The sequence below is a fragment of the Neovison vison genome, chromosome 11 (assembly GCF_020171115.1).
Source record: "Neovison vison isolate M4711 chromosome 11, ASM_NN_V1, whole genome shotgun sequence".
NCBI lineage: Eukaryota > Metazoa > Chordata > Mammalia > Carnivora > Mustelidae > Neogale > Neogale vison.
The window spans coordinates 152,428,852-152,446,930 of record NC_058101.1 but is presented as its reverse complement, the minus strand read 5'-3'; the positions used below and the strand labels follow the sequence as shown (position 1 = coordinate 152,446,930).

Sequence of the window (18,079 nt, the reverse complement as noted above, 5' to 3'; positions counted from 1 at the left end):
TAAAATAAATAAATAAGTCTTTTTAAAAAATCTTAAGAACATCATATTTTTCTTGCACATCACTTTTAATTTTGTCTTGTTATTAATTATACAAGTTACCCTTGCTCACTAGTCTCGTGGTTTTATTTAAATAGCATTTATGTAACAGATAAGTAAATAATACAAAATAATATATAGCTTTAGATTAACACCCATTTTACATATTTTTATGTTAAAATAACAACACATATGTCTAGTTGTTTATTATACATTCTGCTATTATTAATTTTTGTCCAGTATGATTGTGTCATGGGTTGGCTCTCTAAAATGATGGTCACTTTGCCAACCTTACGTCACCAAAAGCCAGGCATTAACTTTCCGTTAGAAGTTTGCCAGTTTGTTAGAAAGAAAAATGTCGTGTCTTTGTCAAATGTGCATTTCTTTAATATGAAGGAGACTGAACATTTTTCACACGTTTATTATTTACCTTTTTTCCTTTGGAAATAGCCTGTTTTACTTTTGTCAAAATTTCTATTGGTCTTAACATTTTAAAAAAACTTTCTATTGGCCTCTTTCTTTTTCTTTTTGACTTATAAGCCTTCTTTAGGACTGTAATTCTACATCTATCAGAATTGCCACACTTCCCAGTTTATAGTTTGGCTCTTTCCATTTCCTGGTGACATGTTGGGGCATTCTTTAGAAATCTCTTTTTCTCAAACTATTGGCTTTTATTTTTCCCTTAAAGAAGCAGCTCCTTGGAGGGTGAAGGGTTAGGGCTCTGGCACGGCACCGACCCACGTCTGCGTCCTCCCTGCACCTAGAAAGACCTGGAACAAGTTTCTCGACACCTGTGCTGTTACCGAGGACTTCCTTCTTTGAGATCAGCTAACTATTTACTTTCACTTTTCTCTAGTTTTTCGTGTTTTTACTTGTAAGCCTTTGATCTGTCTGGAATTTATTTTGGTGACTGAGGGCTACATCGTTCTACGTTTTGAGGGAGGTTTTGCGTTCCTCCCATAGAGGATGTGGCAGCGAGAGAATTCTGCAGCTGTCCCTGCTCCGATCTGGGGCTTGCTCAGCTGGCCCTGAGTCACACTGTGGCATTGGGCGGGTTTTAGAGTTTCTGGCTTTCTAGTGGGTAGAATAGCTTCCAGATTGGGTCCCAGCTGAAAGAAGTCTCCCTGGGTGACAAAGAAAAATGAACTCTGTGATACTTCCTAATACAGAGCCCCCAGGCTACAGCTGTCTTGGGTTTCTCTTTAACCACTTCGAGCCCGGTGTGTGGAAGATTCAAACCACGTGTGGCTTCCATCCCAGCCTGGGTCATTTTCCCTGCTCTTGTCTTCCCTCCAGTATCAGGATTTGGGTGCCCCACCCTCATGCTTCCTACTGAGGCGACACCTTCGAGATCTGAATCTGGGGTGACTCAGAATGGTCCTCTCTCCCCAGTGACACTTTGGTCTCCACCCCACCCACTTGCAGCTGCACTGTGTGACAACCTCCCTGGGAAAACAGGATCTTAATCACCTGGCCAGTATCAAAGGTGGAAGTCTATGGATAATTCCTTCCATTGTAACAGCATATTTATCTTCAAATGAATTATAGGCTTCTGGAAACGTAGAGCCCATCATACTCATTTTTTTGCTTCCTTATCGGGCAAGTACTTGATTACACATGCAATCAAATATGGGTGAGATTGAATTATATTTCATTAAAAAAATCAATAATGAACAAAGGGAGGAGAGTGTCTTTGATGGCAAAGATTTGTCCCAGGGTATATTGCTAGGAGATGAATTTTCTTCCAGCTCTATCCAGGATTTCCCAGAGGAGGTTTTTGTTTCTTCTCTAGATAGCCCCCTTTGTGAAAAAGTCAGTTGCTTCCCTTAGGCAAGGAGCCCTGGACCAAATAGTTTACCTCCAGCTTGCCCTAAGCTTTCTTCTGTGGTTTCAAAAAAACCCCTTTAAATTCTAAATGGGATTTGTTGATGAGCTGTGGAAACCTCTGAGTTTAAGGGAGCGGACCACACTGCAACCCTAGATCTGACTAAACTAATCCCTTAGGCGGTACAGTGGGTCCCCAAGCAGTCCGTGTGTGTGTGTGTGTGTGTGTGTGTGTACTGCAGCCTATGAATATTTTATAGATGTCCTTTTGTACTCACTTATGGGGCCTGATCTGTACAATCTGCCTTGAATAATATCAAAGGAATACCCTCTTCTGACCTCTGTCCCTAAATGATTTATGGACTAGACTTGTCGGAGATATATTATTGATGTCATTAAGAGATGCTTTTCAACAAAAGGGGAAGGAAGTTTATGTTTGTACACCTCACAAACACTTTGGGGGGGGTTAGTGTGAAATCTGTGTGTTTTGGAAGGGCGTTCACTTCTGGATCTTCAGAGATTGGGAGGAATTGCAATTTCTTCAATAAAAAGGGCTAAGGGATGTTCTGAGGATCTTCCGTCCCCAGGTTCATTTACTCCTGGAATTTCTCGTCACTCTAGAATAGAAGTAAAAATAAATAACTTAAAGCCCTTCTCTTGTCTCGTGGCTCTTCCACCTCTGTGTCTTTCCATTGGAACAAATCAGTCGCCTGGTATCTGTCACATGGGCTGTATGCTCTTTGCTCTGAGCAATACCCAGGATGAGAAGACATCGTTCCTGCTCCTGAGTTCTCAGTCTTGTTGGAGAAGACAGGACCTCTATCCATTATTGACGTTGGCTTGTAACCCGATGATAATATAGTATAGTGCTAAAAAGTTTCCAGAAGGGAAATAGTAATGTGTGTAGGATTTAGTAAAAGATGACTTGGAGGAGAAAATAGGTTAGCTGTCACCTGGCAGGGGGAGAGCATCATTGAGTGAGAGAAACCGAAGCAAGCATGCAGGATATTAGCGACTGTACCAACTGGGGAGAGAGCAGTAAGCGGTGAGGGGGGTGAGGAATACCACCTTCCATAAAAAAGTAAACCCCACAGCTGTGAGGGGCCTGCAGACAGGACTCTCCTAGACTCTCCTAGAGCAGACCCCATGATCTCAAATCTGTATACTTCTGATTTGACTCTTGTGGTCTTTTCCCAATCCCCATCACACTTACCACATTGGCCTCAGAGGTAGACTTCTTCCCTTTTAAAGGTCTGTCAAAAAGCCCCTTCTTTTGCTTCCCCTTAGCATAGGTCAGATACACAGAAGTTTAAGAAAGGTTTACTAAATGCAAATAAAGAATAGAAAGGAAACCAATACACAAATAATTAAGTTTACAACGTGCCTTGCTCTCTGGGATCCTAGACCCTCTCTCATTTCAAATAAGATCCCAGGGAAAGAGGGCTTTACCTGGGGCCACCCTACCTACTATGTTTCAGAGGATGTCTTATTTATTTATTTATTTATCAGAGAGAGAGAGAGCACTCTCAAAGCAAGATGAGCAGCAGGCAGAGAGAGAAGGAGGGAGCTGCTGAGCAGGGAGCCCAATGTGGGGCTCAATCCAAGGACCCTGGGATCATGACTTGAGCTGAAGACAGATGCTTAATCTGCTGAGCCACCCAGGCGCCCCCCATATAAACTTTTTGCAAATTATTTCTTTGCGGTACTTCTTGATGCAGACCTGAATGTCTTTCATTTACCTTCTTTCTGCCTGTTCCATCTCCCGGCTCTTCCTGCCACATCCCCTCTCCCAATCCCTAGAACTGCCTGGAGTATCCTTAGCTTTGACTTCTGAGTGATCTCCCAGGCCCAGCATACTGAACCTGCCCCCTTTAAAGGACATTGTCTTTTTTCACAGGACCCTGAGATCACGACCTGAGCCGAAGGCAGAGGCTTAACCCACTGAGCCACCCAGGCGCCCTAGAGGACATTGTCTTTAAAGGGGATTCCCACACAGCACTAAGAAACAAGCAAAGAGGCAGTAAAAGAACTTGAAGAAGTTACAAATTTTCCAGAAATCTAAGCAAAACTTTTGGTTTTTAAGAACAGGTGCTGTGTCTTTCTTATCTTTGCATGTCAGGCACCTAACACAGTAGTGCCAAGCACGTAGTTGGAAGTTTGTTGACCAGGATAACAACTTAACTAAAACAAGGAGAACACAGTGATTTCATAGAAAGTGAGGGAATCAAAAGCTTCAAGAAGAAGGATGGTGAATAACATGAAATATCACAGAGAAATCAAGTCAAATGAGGACTGAAGGCAGCCTACTGGATTTGCAATCGGGAAGTTGATAGTACGCCTTGCCATGACAGTTTTATTAGAGGGGTGAGGGTGGGTGAAAGCATGATTAAATTAATAGTTGGTTGACTAATGACAGGTGAGGAAGGAAAAACACCGAGTGTAGATTATTATTTGTGGGGAGCTTGGCTGGGAGGCAGGAAGACTGGTGACTACAGGTAGTCAAAGGATTGATAGAAGGCTGTCCTTGCTTTTTTTCCTTAACTTTTTTGTTTTGTTTTTCACATGGGAGAGTCTCAGCTAAGGGGAAGGGGTCGTGGAGAAGGAAAGTTGATCTGGTTAGACAGGGATTCACAAACAGAACAACTTTGCCATGGAGGTGGGATGCAAGATCATGGGACAGAGGCCTTAGCCTTGAGCTGAAGGCGCATACCTACCTCTGCAACTGGAAGGGAAAAGTTGGTGCTAATAGAGTCATGGATGACGTTGTGGGCATAGGAAATTTAGGGAATTTTCCCCTGAAAGTCTTGATTTTTTTGTGGCAAAAGTGGCCCTCCTGGGGCGTGGCCGTGTTGGGTTGGGGGTTTGAAGAGAGTGATGAAGATGGCAAAGGCCTCAGGGAGAAACAGGTGAGGGGGCTGAGCAGGAGAAAGGGTTTCATGTGCTGCTAAGGGCCACACCGAGATCAAAGACCACAGATTTGTGAGGGCACCGCTGTGTATGGATGTGTGACTTCCCAGCTGGGTTCCTGGGCGCATGAGATAGGGGAAATTGGTTATGTAGGTTTAGGGGTTCACAGGTCATGAGTGGTGTTGATGATACTGTCAAGAGGGAGATTTAGGCTAAGGTTGTGAGAAAGAGACCCCCTGAAAGAGTTTGAGTATGAGAAAAAGGATAAGTTGAGGAACTGGAGGCTCAAGAACAGTGTACTTACTTGGTCCTTGGGAGTAAAAGAATGAATCAGGTTGGATGAGTTTGAGGTTATGGATGGGAGGTATGGGATTTCATAGGCAGAGCCATCTTAGATCATGGTAAGATCCAGGTGTGGTCTTGTTAGTGGGTGGTTGAGAGGAGTGTCGGTAACGCTGACAGACCCAGCAGAGCACCAGATAGCTCGCGGAGAGACAGGTCAGGGGAGGGGTCATGGTGTGGCAGTCTAGGCAATGGCACACAGTGGTTGGGGACACCCAGGATTCGCATTCAGGAACTTCTTGCTCGGGCCCCTGTGCAAGTTAATTTGCCTTATTAAGTCTCAGTTGCCCATCTGTCAAGGGCTGACATCACAGCACCGACTTCAACCTCATAGGGTTGTGAAAGGCAAATGAGATCACACAGGGGGAGTCCTGAGCACAATATCAGGCACAGAAGCCCTCCAGAAATAACAAGTATGGTACAATGACTGCTGTCATTGAGACAGAGCCCCCCACTAAGGATTCACGTGGTAGAAAAGGTAACACTAAAATGAAAAATACAGGAAAGGACACATGGGTATGGCTTCTTTGTGACAGCAACCTAGATTTTTGTAATCAAACAAATTTGTGTTTGCATTCCAACCCTGCCACTTACTAGAGTGACTTGAGGCAAGTCATCTAATCTGTCTGAGCTGAATTGTGATGCTACTATCTTCACTCCCCCAAACGTATTAGGCGCTTGCCTACTACAGACCAGGCAATGGCTTAGGTCTTGGAGATAAAGAGACTTGCAAAAGATGATATCCTTGTGCTCACAGTATAGCTGGAGAAACAGAAGGGTTAGTTCTAATTGGAAAAACTAAGTTCCTGCCAAGCTAAGTCTGAGACTATAAGTCTGAGACCTGAGTCCTGGTCAATTCTGATTTATGCTGGAAAGAAATATCCTGCCCCGATGTAGCCATTAGTTCATTCTTTCTTTTTTTTTTAAGATTTTATTTATTTATTTGTTAGAGAGAGAGAGCGAGTGCAGGCAGAGGCAGAGAGAGAAGCAGCCTCCCTGCCAAGCAAGGATCCCAATGTGGGACTCGATCCCAGGACACTGGGATCATGACCTGAGCCAAAGGCAGCTGCTTAACCAACTGAGCCACCTAGGCATCCTTTGTTCCCTTCTTTTAAAAGGCAACAACAGAACTTAGTACACAGTTCCCACTTTTTTACAGTAGTGGAGTTTTAGAAACAATTCTGGAAAGCAGAATACTGAAAATTGGATCTTTTCAAATTCAACATGGGGTGAGTGATCTGCTTGTAGGTGCTTCCCTTTATGAAAGATTGTGGAGTGAGAGATCAGAACACAGGAGCAGCCCAGCGGCTCCTGTAGTTATTTTCTTGGGTCCTTAGTTTCCCCATCTATAACATAGGGATAATAACAGTAAGTACTTCATGGAGTTAGTATGAGTGTTAAGAGAACTAATTCGTGTAAAGTTCTTAGGACAGTGTCTGGCACATTGTGAGCATTCAAAGTATGTTAGCTATTATAATTTTTTAAGCGATGATCTTACAAAGACAAGGCAAAATTCTTCGGCCAAGGTACAGACCACCAGAAACTGCTGAATGAGTGGATCAAAGCAATAAAACAGTCAGCTAGAAATCAGGTTTAGAATGAGTAGATTTGCAAAATGTCAGGGCTGGAAAAATGAGGAAACTTACTGACTCAACTAAAATTCAATGTTAAACATACCCATTAAAATGCCTTGAAATGTATGTAATATCTGCACCCTAAATATTTGTTAATTCATTAAGTACTTGCTTTACAAAACAAAGGTCCATGGAAGTGCTTTCTTTACTAAATTCTCTTCCTCTCCTTCCTCTGAAGAGTTGGAGAGAGAAAAACGGTGACTTTCCCTGTCTCCTGTTGGAGCTTGAGCCCACACTCCCTGTGTGGTGACAGCTCCAGTTTCACCTGGTGTGAAAGCCCCCAAGCTCCTGGGCGGCAGGTTGTAACTTGCGTCTCAGTCCTTTCTCTCAGGCCTAGCTCAGGAACATGTTCCATGGGAAGATAAAGACATTTCTGGTCTCGGGCTCTCTGTTCTAAGAATCCTCCCTCCTCTTCTTTATTGCAGAAGTCGAAAGAGAGAAGTTAGTGTCAGTAGAAGTCAGAAGGGAGAATGGCCCGTGAGGGGTTTTCTCTACAGTCTCTAGGGAAGCTACGATCATTTGCTTCCAGTCGAATGTTTCCAGGACAATTTGTATGATTTTGGAACTTCAGAGAAAGTCCTCACCTCTTCCCTATTATTCTCTCCCCCCACCCCCACTTCAACTCCTTAGGGGCTTTCTTCTCTCTGAAATTTGAGCTTAAATTTAAGCACAATGTTCCCACAGAAACTGTGCAGCCTTCTCTTTTTCTGCCGGTCTGGTCTCTGTTTAAAAAGCTACAGTCAAGCCATCGTCACACCATGCCTTTTAAAACCAACATTTGTCAGGTCATAAAAGAGATATCAAGGGAAGAATGGCTGTCCAAGAACTTAGGTACATTGCAAACCTTTATTTGTTATATTCTGAAAGTGGTAAGATCGTTATTAGAAGTATGTTAAAGACTAGAGTACCCAACTCTGGTAAAGGGGACATGATAACAATTTTTTCAATGCTAAACAAAAACAAAAGGACAGTAGTGGGGTTCTTCATCAAACAATTTCCGTACAAAAATATATACTTTGTGACCTTTTTCTTCTCTTAAAAGAATGATAGGGACTGTAGATAGCAATTATTTGCATTAGTTTTTAAGAAATTTACTTGGTAAAATTAAAAAGCTGGCAATCTTAAATGGGTTCTCTTTATTTGGCTGTGAAAATTAAGACTTACTGTATTGATATCCACTGCTTCAGCAGCTGGAAAGTCCTCTGAAACCTCAGAGAAAGTGCCCCATGAAATAAATTCCCTTCTTTTATTTATGTTTATTAAAATTAAAAAAAATTATTTGAGAGAGAAAGAGCAAGCACAAGCGGAGGGTGGTGGAGAAGGAGAGGAGGAGGGAGAGAGAATCTGAAGCAGACTCCACGCTGAGCATGGGGCACAAAGTGGGGTTCGATCTCATGACCCTGAGATCATGACCTAAGTTGAATTCAGGAGTCAGTTGCTTAACTGACTGAACCACCCATGTGCCCGCATTCCCTTCCTTTAATGAAGGCATTCTGGCATAGCTTTTTCTATTTTTAACCTTTTTAAAAAATTGTGGCAAAATATACATAACATAAATTTACCATTTAAACCACTTTTAGGTGTACAGTGGCATTAAGTACATTCACATTGTGCAACCATCACCACTATCCATCTCTAGAACTTTTTTATCTTCCCGAACAGGAACTCCCTACCCATTAAAAACAAACTCCCCATTTTTCTTCCCTCATCCCGGACAACTTTCTGTCCCTATGAATTTCATTATTCGAGGTATCTCACCTACGTGAAACCATACAGTGTTTTTGTGTGTGGTGTCTGGCTTATTTCAATGAGCACAAGGTCTTCAATGTTCATCTATGTGTGGTATGAGAATGACATTCCTCCTAAAGGTGCTTTTAACCTTTTTTTTTTTTTAAGATTTTATTTATTTGACAGACAGAGATCACAAGTAGGCAGAGAGGAAGGCATAGAGAGAGAGGAGGAAGCAGGCTCCATGCCCAGCAGAGAGCCCAGTGCGGTGGTGGGATCCCATCACCGGGAGGGAGATCACAACCCTAGGGGAAGACAGAGGCCCAACCCACAGAGCCACCCAGGCACCCCGCTTTTAATATTTTTGACAATTCCACTTGTTTCTAAGCTCTTTCAACTAACTGGATGGTTGGTAAAGGGGCAAGTCTTGCTGGCTTTCTGTATTGACTCATCTGTAAAATAGTCATGAGTTTTGTATTATCACTTAAACATATCCAAGTAGGCGTCACAAACCTATGGGATCCAGGCACATGAGTGGTAAAGCAGAGTGGAGGGGGGCAATGGCCAAAGGGACTACGGTGCCTCCCATGAAGGGGGCCACTGCGACCCAGTTCCAACCCATTATTCCTAATAGGTAATGTAGACCCAGAATTGAATGGACAAGTCTCCTAATTTTCATGGCCAGTACTGTTGCACCAAAGGGACCATATTTTCCAACCAGATCTGGCCCACAGGCCACTAGTTCGCAGTCTCTTCTTGGGCATATAACGAGCTAATTTTACAGCAGCTTCATGCTTGCATTCATTCGTTCATCCATTCACGCAATAAATATTTACTGGGTCTCTACTGCAGGCTAGGCTCCACATACCAGATATGGTTAAAAAAATACATGATAGGACAGCAAATAATGACAGCATAAATGCTATAACAAAGTGAAGATAATTAGGACTTCCATTTATTGAGCACTTTCTATGTGCCAGGGAGTTTTTAAGAACCTCACATGTATTAACTCAGTTAAGTCTTGAAACAATCCTACGAAATAGGCGTAAAGTGTTTCCATTTTAATTATGAGAAGACAAGTCTTAAGCGGTCAAACTACTTGTCCGTAGTCACACCGCTGGAAAGTCCTGAAGTGGGATTTGAATTTGTTCAGGAGCCCAGGATCTTGACGGGGTAGTGGCTCAGACGGCGGGGTCGTATATGAAGACTTCCGGAAGAGGTTAACTTTCCCCTGGTCTCGAAGGATGATTTCGGCAAACAAGTCCAGGAGTGCAACCCAGGCAGAGGAAGCTGAGCCAGGGATCGTACTTTAAAGATTGTTAGGAAATAAGTCTGAAGAGGTCGCTCTCAAGGTCTCCAATGCCATCTATTCAACTCTGTTTTCAGGTGCGATATCAGCTTATCGACGGCTTAGGTTTCAATACTAGCTCTGAGAGCAGAATGGTGTAGAAGCAGGGGGGTATTCACCCGTTCCAGACAGCGAAGCGCGCCTGATTTCTCCCGCCCGAGCCCCTCCGAAGCTGTCCTGCCCTCGACCACGTTCAAGGACTACAAGTCCCGTCATGCAGCGAGAACGCGCCGGGAGCCCGGCGACCTGCCCCGCCCCGCCCCGCCCCGGCCCCGGCCCCGCCCCCTCCCCGCTCCTCCCCGCCCCTCCCTCCCGCAGCCCCCTCCCGCCCGGCCAGCCCCGAAGAGTTGCCCGGTGGCCGCGGCAGACGGAAGCCGAGGGAGAGCCTCGGCGGCAGCAGGATGGGGGACTCCAAAGTGAAAGTGGCCGTGCGGATCCGGCCCATGAACCGGAGAGGTGAGAGCCGAGCCCGCCCGGGGCCGTGACGGTGGAGGCGGCAGGTGCCTGGCGCGCCCTTTCCTCAGCCGCGGCCGCTGTGTGGGGTCCGTCGGACCCCGCCCCTGCAGTCCGAGTCTAGTCGAGAGAGCGGCCGGCGCGCCCCGAAACCTCTTCCCCCTCGCCCGCCTGTCCTGCTCGGGGACGCCCCTCCCCTCGCCCGCACCGCGTCCCGGGCGCGGCGGGCCCCACGTCCCGGTCCGCTGCCCCTTCCGCCGGCGCGCCTGACCCGCCCCGCCCCGTCGCCCTTTCGCCCTCTCGCCTCCCCTGCACTTGCGGGAGAGCGCTCTGGTCCCTCGCCCCCGTCTCGCTCCCCACCCCCCCCCCGGCCGCTGCCCCTTGCTCCTTCCCGGCTGTGTCCCCCGCTTTCTCCTTGCCAGCTGTCAGAGTGGCCCCCGCCCCTCGGGTCCTCACCCCACCAGCCTGGCTGGGACAGCCAGGGACCCTGAGGCCCCACGTTTCTGGCCCAGTCACCCCAACCCTGAACTTTTGTGGTCCGTGGCAGGAAAAAATGGCAGGGAATTTGGTTTTACTCCTGAGAAAGCACTCAAGTGCAAAAATTCCTCGTCTGCGGTTTTCACTTTATGTACGTTTAGGCAGGACGGTCATAAAGAATTGTGAAGACTTTGACTGAAGTTGGGCGAAAGAGATACCCTTCCACCACCACCCCCCCTTTTTTTGACTGTTGAGATAGTTTTGTTTTTGCTTGCAGTCATATTCGTCATCTCTCAACAATAAATAGTTTAAGTGCCAAGATTCTTGTGAAATTGTATCTTTCAGACATTCTCTCAATTCTGCAGGGAGGGTAGAGAAAGCAGATAAACCGAGTACATTTTAAATCAACTTTAGTTAGACAAATGGAGTGACGAGAACCCCCAACTCGAAGTACCAAGAGGAGGTGGGCTGGGCCTTGACTTTAATGCTTAAGTAGCAGCGTGATTGGGCAAGTAACTTTAAATGAGGTAATATATTTGAAAACACTTTCTATCCGAGGCTGTTATTGAGATCACTTATCCCAGCAGATGACTTTTCAATTGGTAAGACTTAACTAATCAAAATCTTGTATCAGAATCACTTCTAAGATGTTTTTGCAGCTTATATGTTCATAATCAAGTGTTGAATCTGTAGAAATTTTAAGTTGTTTTCTGCTTTTCCTTTTCTTTGCTGTCTTTTGTATATATTGAGATACACAGATCAACCTGTTGGCAGTATGTTTTGTTGGGTTGTCCTTTTGGAAGTTGGTTTATTTCTCTTCTAACTCATCTCTTCTGTTGGAGTTGGTGATTCCTCCTGTCCCTGCTAGGTCAGTTTAAGTCTGTTGTGTGACATAGAAGAGTTCCTCCCTCCTTCTCCCTAAATGAACTTAAACTAGTACATGTTTGGGATCTTCAATCTTTCCTTTGACAAAAATCAACTCGGAAAGTTTTCAGAAGTTTCTGTTCTTAAGTGCTCAGGCATCTTTATTCAAATTTATTACCATCACAATGATTAAAAAATCAGGAAAAAGTAAGCCACATAACATTGTTATCTGGGATTTGATTCTGAAAGTATGGTATCAGCACATTCTTAAAATTGCCTTTTTCACAAAAAACTTGGAAATGTCAGTGCTAAAAAGATGCAGCTAACCAGCCATCACAAAAGACCTATCTCAGATAATTAGATTCCTTCCCTGTTCCCCTCCCCCCATGAATTTCAGTTTTTTGGGGGAAGTGCTATTGTTATAAATTGTCATTTAGTTAGATTGTAATAATTGGCAGGATCAGAGTTTCCAGGGTCACACAGAATAATAAAAATTTAAGCTGTGGAATGGATGTTAGCTGTTCCTTTGGGTGAATTCATTTCAAAATTAAGGTTTGTACATGGATCCATTACTCTATTAATAGAAGTGCTTTATTGTGGTAAACTGTTTCCCCCTTCATTTAGTGCTGTCTCTTACCTAACTTTGTATTTCCTGAATGCATATGGACTTCTTTTTGCTGTGATTACCATGATAATTAAGGTTACTGGTTCTATTTCTATTTCATCATGACGTTGTCATTTACGTAAATCTAGACATAATGGAATACACAGTAGTGGAATTCTAAAGCTAGTGATTTTTTTCCTTTTTTTTTTTTTTTTTAAGATTTCATTTTTAAGTAATCTCCATATCCAGCATGGGGTTTGAACTTAGAACTCCAAGATCAAGAGTCGCATACTCTGCTGACTGAGCCAGCCAGGCTATCCTAAAGCCAGTGATCTTTAAACTGCTACCTGGCATTTGTTTAAAAAGACTAAAATAGAAATGTATTTCCTTTCCAGTAATTTTGAAAAGAATCCCATTACTTTGACTAATAATTACTTCTGGGAAAATTTAGTATATTAAGTAAGTAGTAGTGTCTAATTATAACAAATAGTAAACTTTCAGTCATAATTATTTCTCTTTTAGCATATCAGTTCAGGATGCAACCTCAGAAATCACTCTTCACAAATAAGAATGAGAAGAGAATGGGTTACCAGGCTGATGAAGTTTTGCTGTATAGATTCTAATATTTGTAATCATATTGGCTTCTTTTTGAGGAAAACTTAAATTTGCAAGAAGCTTCTAGCGTACCATTAAGTTCTTCATGTGATTCAGTATCTGTGCTAAGGTGTTAAGGGAGTTCATTGGTTTTCTATTTAACATTTATCATGGAAGTAAGAGTTTCAGTCTTTTTTACTAAATTATGTGTGGGTTAGGGAAACATTGTTACTTCAACATTAAGCATTATGCCCTCGTTTGATAATAGCAAGAATTATAATGGCTAATGAATATGCTTTTGTCAGTAATATTTTTCTTGTTATATATTTTAACATTGCACTAGCAAAATAAAAGGGGAAAAGTCTGCAGCATCTTTCCATTTTAACAATTCAGTCTCATTTTTTTATTTTCATTCTAGTTTGTGTTCACATGCATATGTAATTTTACTTTTAATATTACAACTTCTTTTTGCTGTTCTTCATCTGTAATATGTCCTTAAACAAGCTGAAGGAAAGCTGTAAACTTGATTCGTCAGGAGATCTTGAAGTTCTTGTTGCAGATATTGTTTGGTTTTTCATGCTGTTTTTCAGACTTGGACAACTCACCAGATAACTCCGGTTGTGTTTTTCTATATACTTTAAGGAACACCCATTCATACATTATTAGCCAGTTTAATTACTAAATGAACTGAAAGGTTTACAAGCATTATCAATGGTATTAACTAGATCAGTGACACTCTCCTGTTTAGGAATTTGATGTTTTATAACTTCAGATGGTTTTAAAAATATTTACTATTTACTGAGTGCCTGCCAGATGTCTAGCTTGTGTTAGATATTACAGGATCTTGTTGCCTTTCTGCAAGGGACTTCCCATGGTTAAATATGTGTAAGATTAACTACCAAAATAAATACATTTACATCAAAAGTGTTTGGAAAATACCTTTCCTATCTACCTAGCCTAAGGTAGTGAAACCAAGAATTACATTAGGTATTTAGCTGGAGAGAAAAATAGTGAAATAGTTTATTTCAGTTGTTAGGGAACATGGATAATAAATATATTTCAACAGGTATTTCTCAAGGGATTACTTTGCATTTTATAGTACTTGATACAGTGAAAGGCACAAAGACAGAAAGAAGAAAGTACCGTCTGACAGAAGTCAGTGCTTAAGTAAATCATGGTTGAGAATCTCAGTGGAAAGATTGTTATGTAGATATTAAAAATGATGAAAATCAGCAACTTTTACCAAGGAAGACAGTTTTCTCTGTTAGCAGAAAAAGCAAAATGGAAAACATTATGTGTGACTGTATGGTTGAATCTGCTATTATGATTCTTTTTTTTTTTTTAAAGATTTTATTTATCCATTTGACATACATAGACTACAAGTAGACAGAGAGGCAGGCAGAGAGAGAGGAAGGGAAGCAGGCTCTCCACTGAGCAGAGAGCCCGATGTGGGGCTCGATCCAAGGACCCCGAGGTCACGACCCGAGCCGAAGGCAGAGGTCTAACCCACTGAGCCACCTTGGAGCCCTGCTATTATGATTCTTACTGTGTAAAATGTCAACAGGAATGGGCAAGGGCTAGAAAGAAACATGAAAAAATGGGATTGCTTGTTCCTGTTGGGAGACTCCTATGTCCTGAAAATTCTTAGTGTTGACTGCTATTGTAGTGTTCAGCTTTTTATGGTTCATGCTCATGAGGAAATGGCTCTCCTATGAAAAGATAGGATTAAAAGGTAAACAAACACCTATCGCAGATTGTCAGGTGAGTGATCGGGAAACAGAAATCCAGAAGAGTGGAAGATCTCTGGAAGCCCGGTGATCAGGGAAGGCTTCTCTGGGGAGGGAGAACCTCAGTTGATGTGGAGGGAGGAAGCTTATGATCAGAACGGGTGCATGGTAGCAGATGAGGGGAGAGTGTTGGGTCGTTGGGGAGGAAGTATGGTTTGAGAGCAAAGGCACAGAGACAGGAATGAACCAGGCAAGTTTAGGCGGCAGAGACAGGATAAGCTTGACAGAAAGGAGGGTTCTGTGAGCTTGACTAGCAAAGGATGAGATTAGAAAGGTAGGGTGGAATTTAAGGGAGCCCTGAGTGCTAGCTAGGCCCAGAAGTCAGGGTTAGGGTGGATGGTCCATCTGTTTAGCTCTGTAGAACTTCGCATGGATCTCAGACACTGGCAGAAGGAGGAAGATTGCCTGGTCTTAGAGCAGGATCAAAAACCTTGGTAGATGCCCGATTCAGGGCATAGGTGGGTTACATTTAAGGGTGGTGAAAATGAAGCCATGTGCATAGGAAGAATTAGGCTGATGGAACTTAGATAAGCAGTCGGGACCCAGAAGGCAGGGTAAAACTGAGGAAGTAGGAAGCTGAGAGAATACGCTGGCAGTCTGTGAAGACACAGGTGATCCTTAGGAAATAAAGGGGCTCGGTAGCAAGGAGATTCGAAAACAAGAAGGTGGTTTGGACCCTGAGGTCATTAGTGGTGTCAGAGAGATAACTGATATTGGAGTCGAGGATGGCTGTGGATGGAAATTTCTGACATACTTTCTAAAACAGAAGATCCTTGTTTTCTAGCATCTGCTTGATAGGCTCATGGAGAATGAGACACACATCTATTACAACATTGTTTTGTTTCTACTGTGCACTCAATGACTGAAATTGAGATTTATCCATACAAGGCCAGAGGCTTTTGAAGAAGAGAGTACACATTTATATGATAAAACAAAAATTTGTCTGAGTTGGCTTTTACTTTTACCCCCTCATCTCCACAAAGCAATGACTAATGTCTAACTTTTCCAGTCCTTAAGGTCTGAAGATGGAGAAAACCACTGACAAAACTATTCATTAAGCTGATGAATGGAGATGTTTATTGAGTGGAAATGGATTATTATCGATCTCTCAGCTTGCTGATCAGGTTCCCCTTGTGTTCAACAGAGCACGTTAAAAAAAAAAAAAAACTTGGCAAAGATGAGCAGTGTAATTTATGGGGAATTGTGTGACACTAACTGATCTGTGGGACAGAAATCCATGACTTAATTGGTTCTGGGCTTGAGCTTTCAGGTGCTGTAGATGTCTTTAAAAGATGCTGTTAGCTTATTCAATATGTGTTGATTGAAGAAAAGAACAATAGCTACTTCTTTCTGAGAGCTTTCTGTTTGTGATCTACAGAGTTGAGTACTTTTTCTTCCTCAAACAAAATTTAGAAGGTAGTTTATGGAATTCTCACTTAACAGAATCTCAGAGGGGGTTAAGTAAACTTCTCCAGAATTGCAAGACCTGCTGTGCCATTAAAGCCTGTGCTTTTACTGCTGATTTTGACATGATGGTCTTTAAAGGGACCTTGTATTCTTGAGTTTGCATAATTTTCAAAGGTGTACGGGATACATGAGAGGCAGAAGTCATGATCTTTGACCAAAGGAACTCACTGTCTTGTTAGTAACAAGAGATGCACAGTCAATTACAAGAACATATGTACACAGAGATGCCAGTGCAGTACGAATTAAAGAATGGGAATGAGACTTGAGAATGGTAAGGACTATGCTGGAGACAATGGGCAGGGAGGGAGACATGTTAGGTGAGGTACAAAACACAAGTTGTTGGAATTAATCTGTGTGTTTTTACCCTGCTTGAAGGCTAGTAAGTTAGATAGTTACTGGTCCGTGGGACTTCTGGGTCAGAGGACTTACTCATGGCATGGTAAACAGTGAGAGTAGCTCCCCTTGCTTGCCAATCCACAAGGGTGTGGAGAGTCCAGATGGCTGCTGTTTAAGTAGTAGGTTTGTGTTACTTCTGAGGAACACTCAGCTTGGGGAATCCACAGTTTTAAGTGGTAATAAGCAAACCTGCTCTTTGTCCTAGAGGAAGACCTTGTCCCACAAGGTTGCTGGCTACAAACACAGTCCTGAGAGAGAGTCTGGGTAAAAAGCATCTATTGCCTAGCATTCTAGGCCATATATTGCTATATACCCAGCAAGAATGTGTAAAGGCAGTGGGGAAGCAACTGAAATTTAGGAAATATAGGAAGACTGCAAAGCTTCAAAAAGAAATACAGGAGAAGCAGGTTTTAAGGTGGAAGTGTAGGAAATGATGAGTTTTATTCTTAGACATTCAAGTATTTAGCCTTTATCACATGCTGTGTACTACACCTACAAATATGAATACGATATGTATTCCTGCAAAAAACTCAACATATTTATTGAGTTTTGGATCTCTGAAGTGTAGTTAAGTGGTTGGATCCAGAATGCTGTTGCATATGAGTCAAAATCTAAGGAACTCTAGAGATGTGTGTAGAGTCACACATTTGGGAGTCATTACTGTAGGTAGTAGATAGAATACCAAATTAAAGAGTGTGTGAAGAAGAAGGTGGTCACAGAGGTCAAGAAGAGAGACTAGGAGAAGCAGATAAAAGTAATAGGGAAGCCCAGGGGACATCTGAGTGGCACAGTCAGTTAAGAGGCTGACTCTTGGTTTCAACTCAGGTTGTATCTCAGGGTTGTGAGATCAAGCTTCACGTGGAATGGGCGCAGAGTCTGCTTGAGATTCTCTCTCTTTCTCCCTCTGCCTCTCCCACTTGTTCTGTCTCTCTCAGATAAATAAATAAATACTAAAGAAAAATAAAAGGTAATATGGAAGCCCAGAGAGAAAATGTGTCAAAGAATGAATAGTTGGTAGTCAGATATCACAAGAATGGCATGTAATAACTGTTCAGTGGATTAGGCATCATGGCAGTCAGTGGTAATTTTCAGAATAATTTTGATTGAATGAATGAATTAGTGCTGAGAAATAAGTGGGTTGCCAGTATGGTGGTAGTGAATATACAAGTTTCTTTCAAGAAAATCCATTTAGAAGGGAAGGGTAGAGAGTGGTATCTGGAGTTGTACCTAGGAACAGACCTTTTTAATGAGATGTTTGAGCCTCATTATAGACCAAGGCAATAGAGAAGGAAATTTTTTAAATTTGGGAAGAAGAGGATAATTATATAATGGCAAAGGCCTGGAGTGCATAATTTTCTTGATGAGGTAGATTCTGAGGTTGTTATTTGAGAGTGAGAAGGATTGGTTTGGCTGGGATCTTTGAAGTAATGATTGTTTGGAAATGTAATTGAAGAACTCTAACCATATTTTGTATCTATTGAGGGTAGTGGGATCATTCTTTCTAATTTTTTTGAGATAATAATTCATCAAAAGTGTACAAGTTAGTGGTTTTAGTGTATTTGCAGAGTTGTGCAACCATCACCATTATCCATTTGCAGAACATTTTCATCATTCCACA

The 18,079-nt window shown here is 42.6% G+C and overlaps 1 protein-coding gene across 1 annotated transcript in view; it reads left to right on the top strand.

The window, feature by feature from the left end:
- The first annotated feature begins 10,145 nt into the window (after positions 1 to 10,145).
- Positions 10,146 to 18,079, top strand: part of KIF13B (kinesin family member 13B) — a 199,515-nt gene continuing 191,581 nt past the window's right edge. Inside the window, exon 1 of the mRNA XM_044225037.1 lies at positions 10,146 to 10,275. Within this exon, the coding sequence (XP_044080972.1) occupies positions 10,221 to 10,275 (55 nt within the window). The 5' untranslated portion in view covers positions 10,146 to 10,220. The remainder of the gene's footprint in view (positions 10,276 to 18,079) is intronic.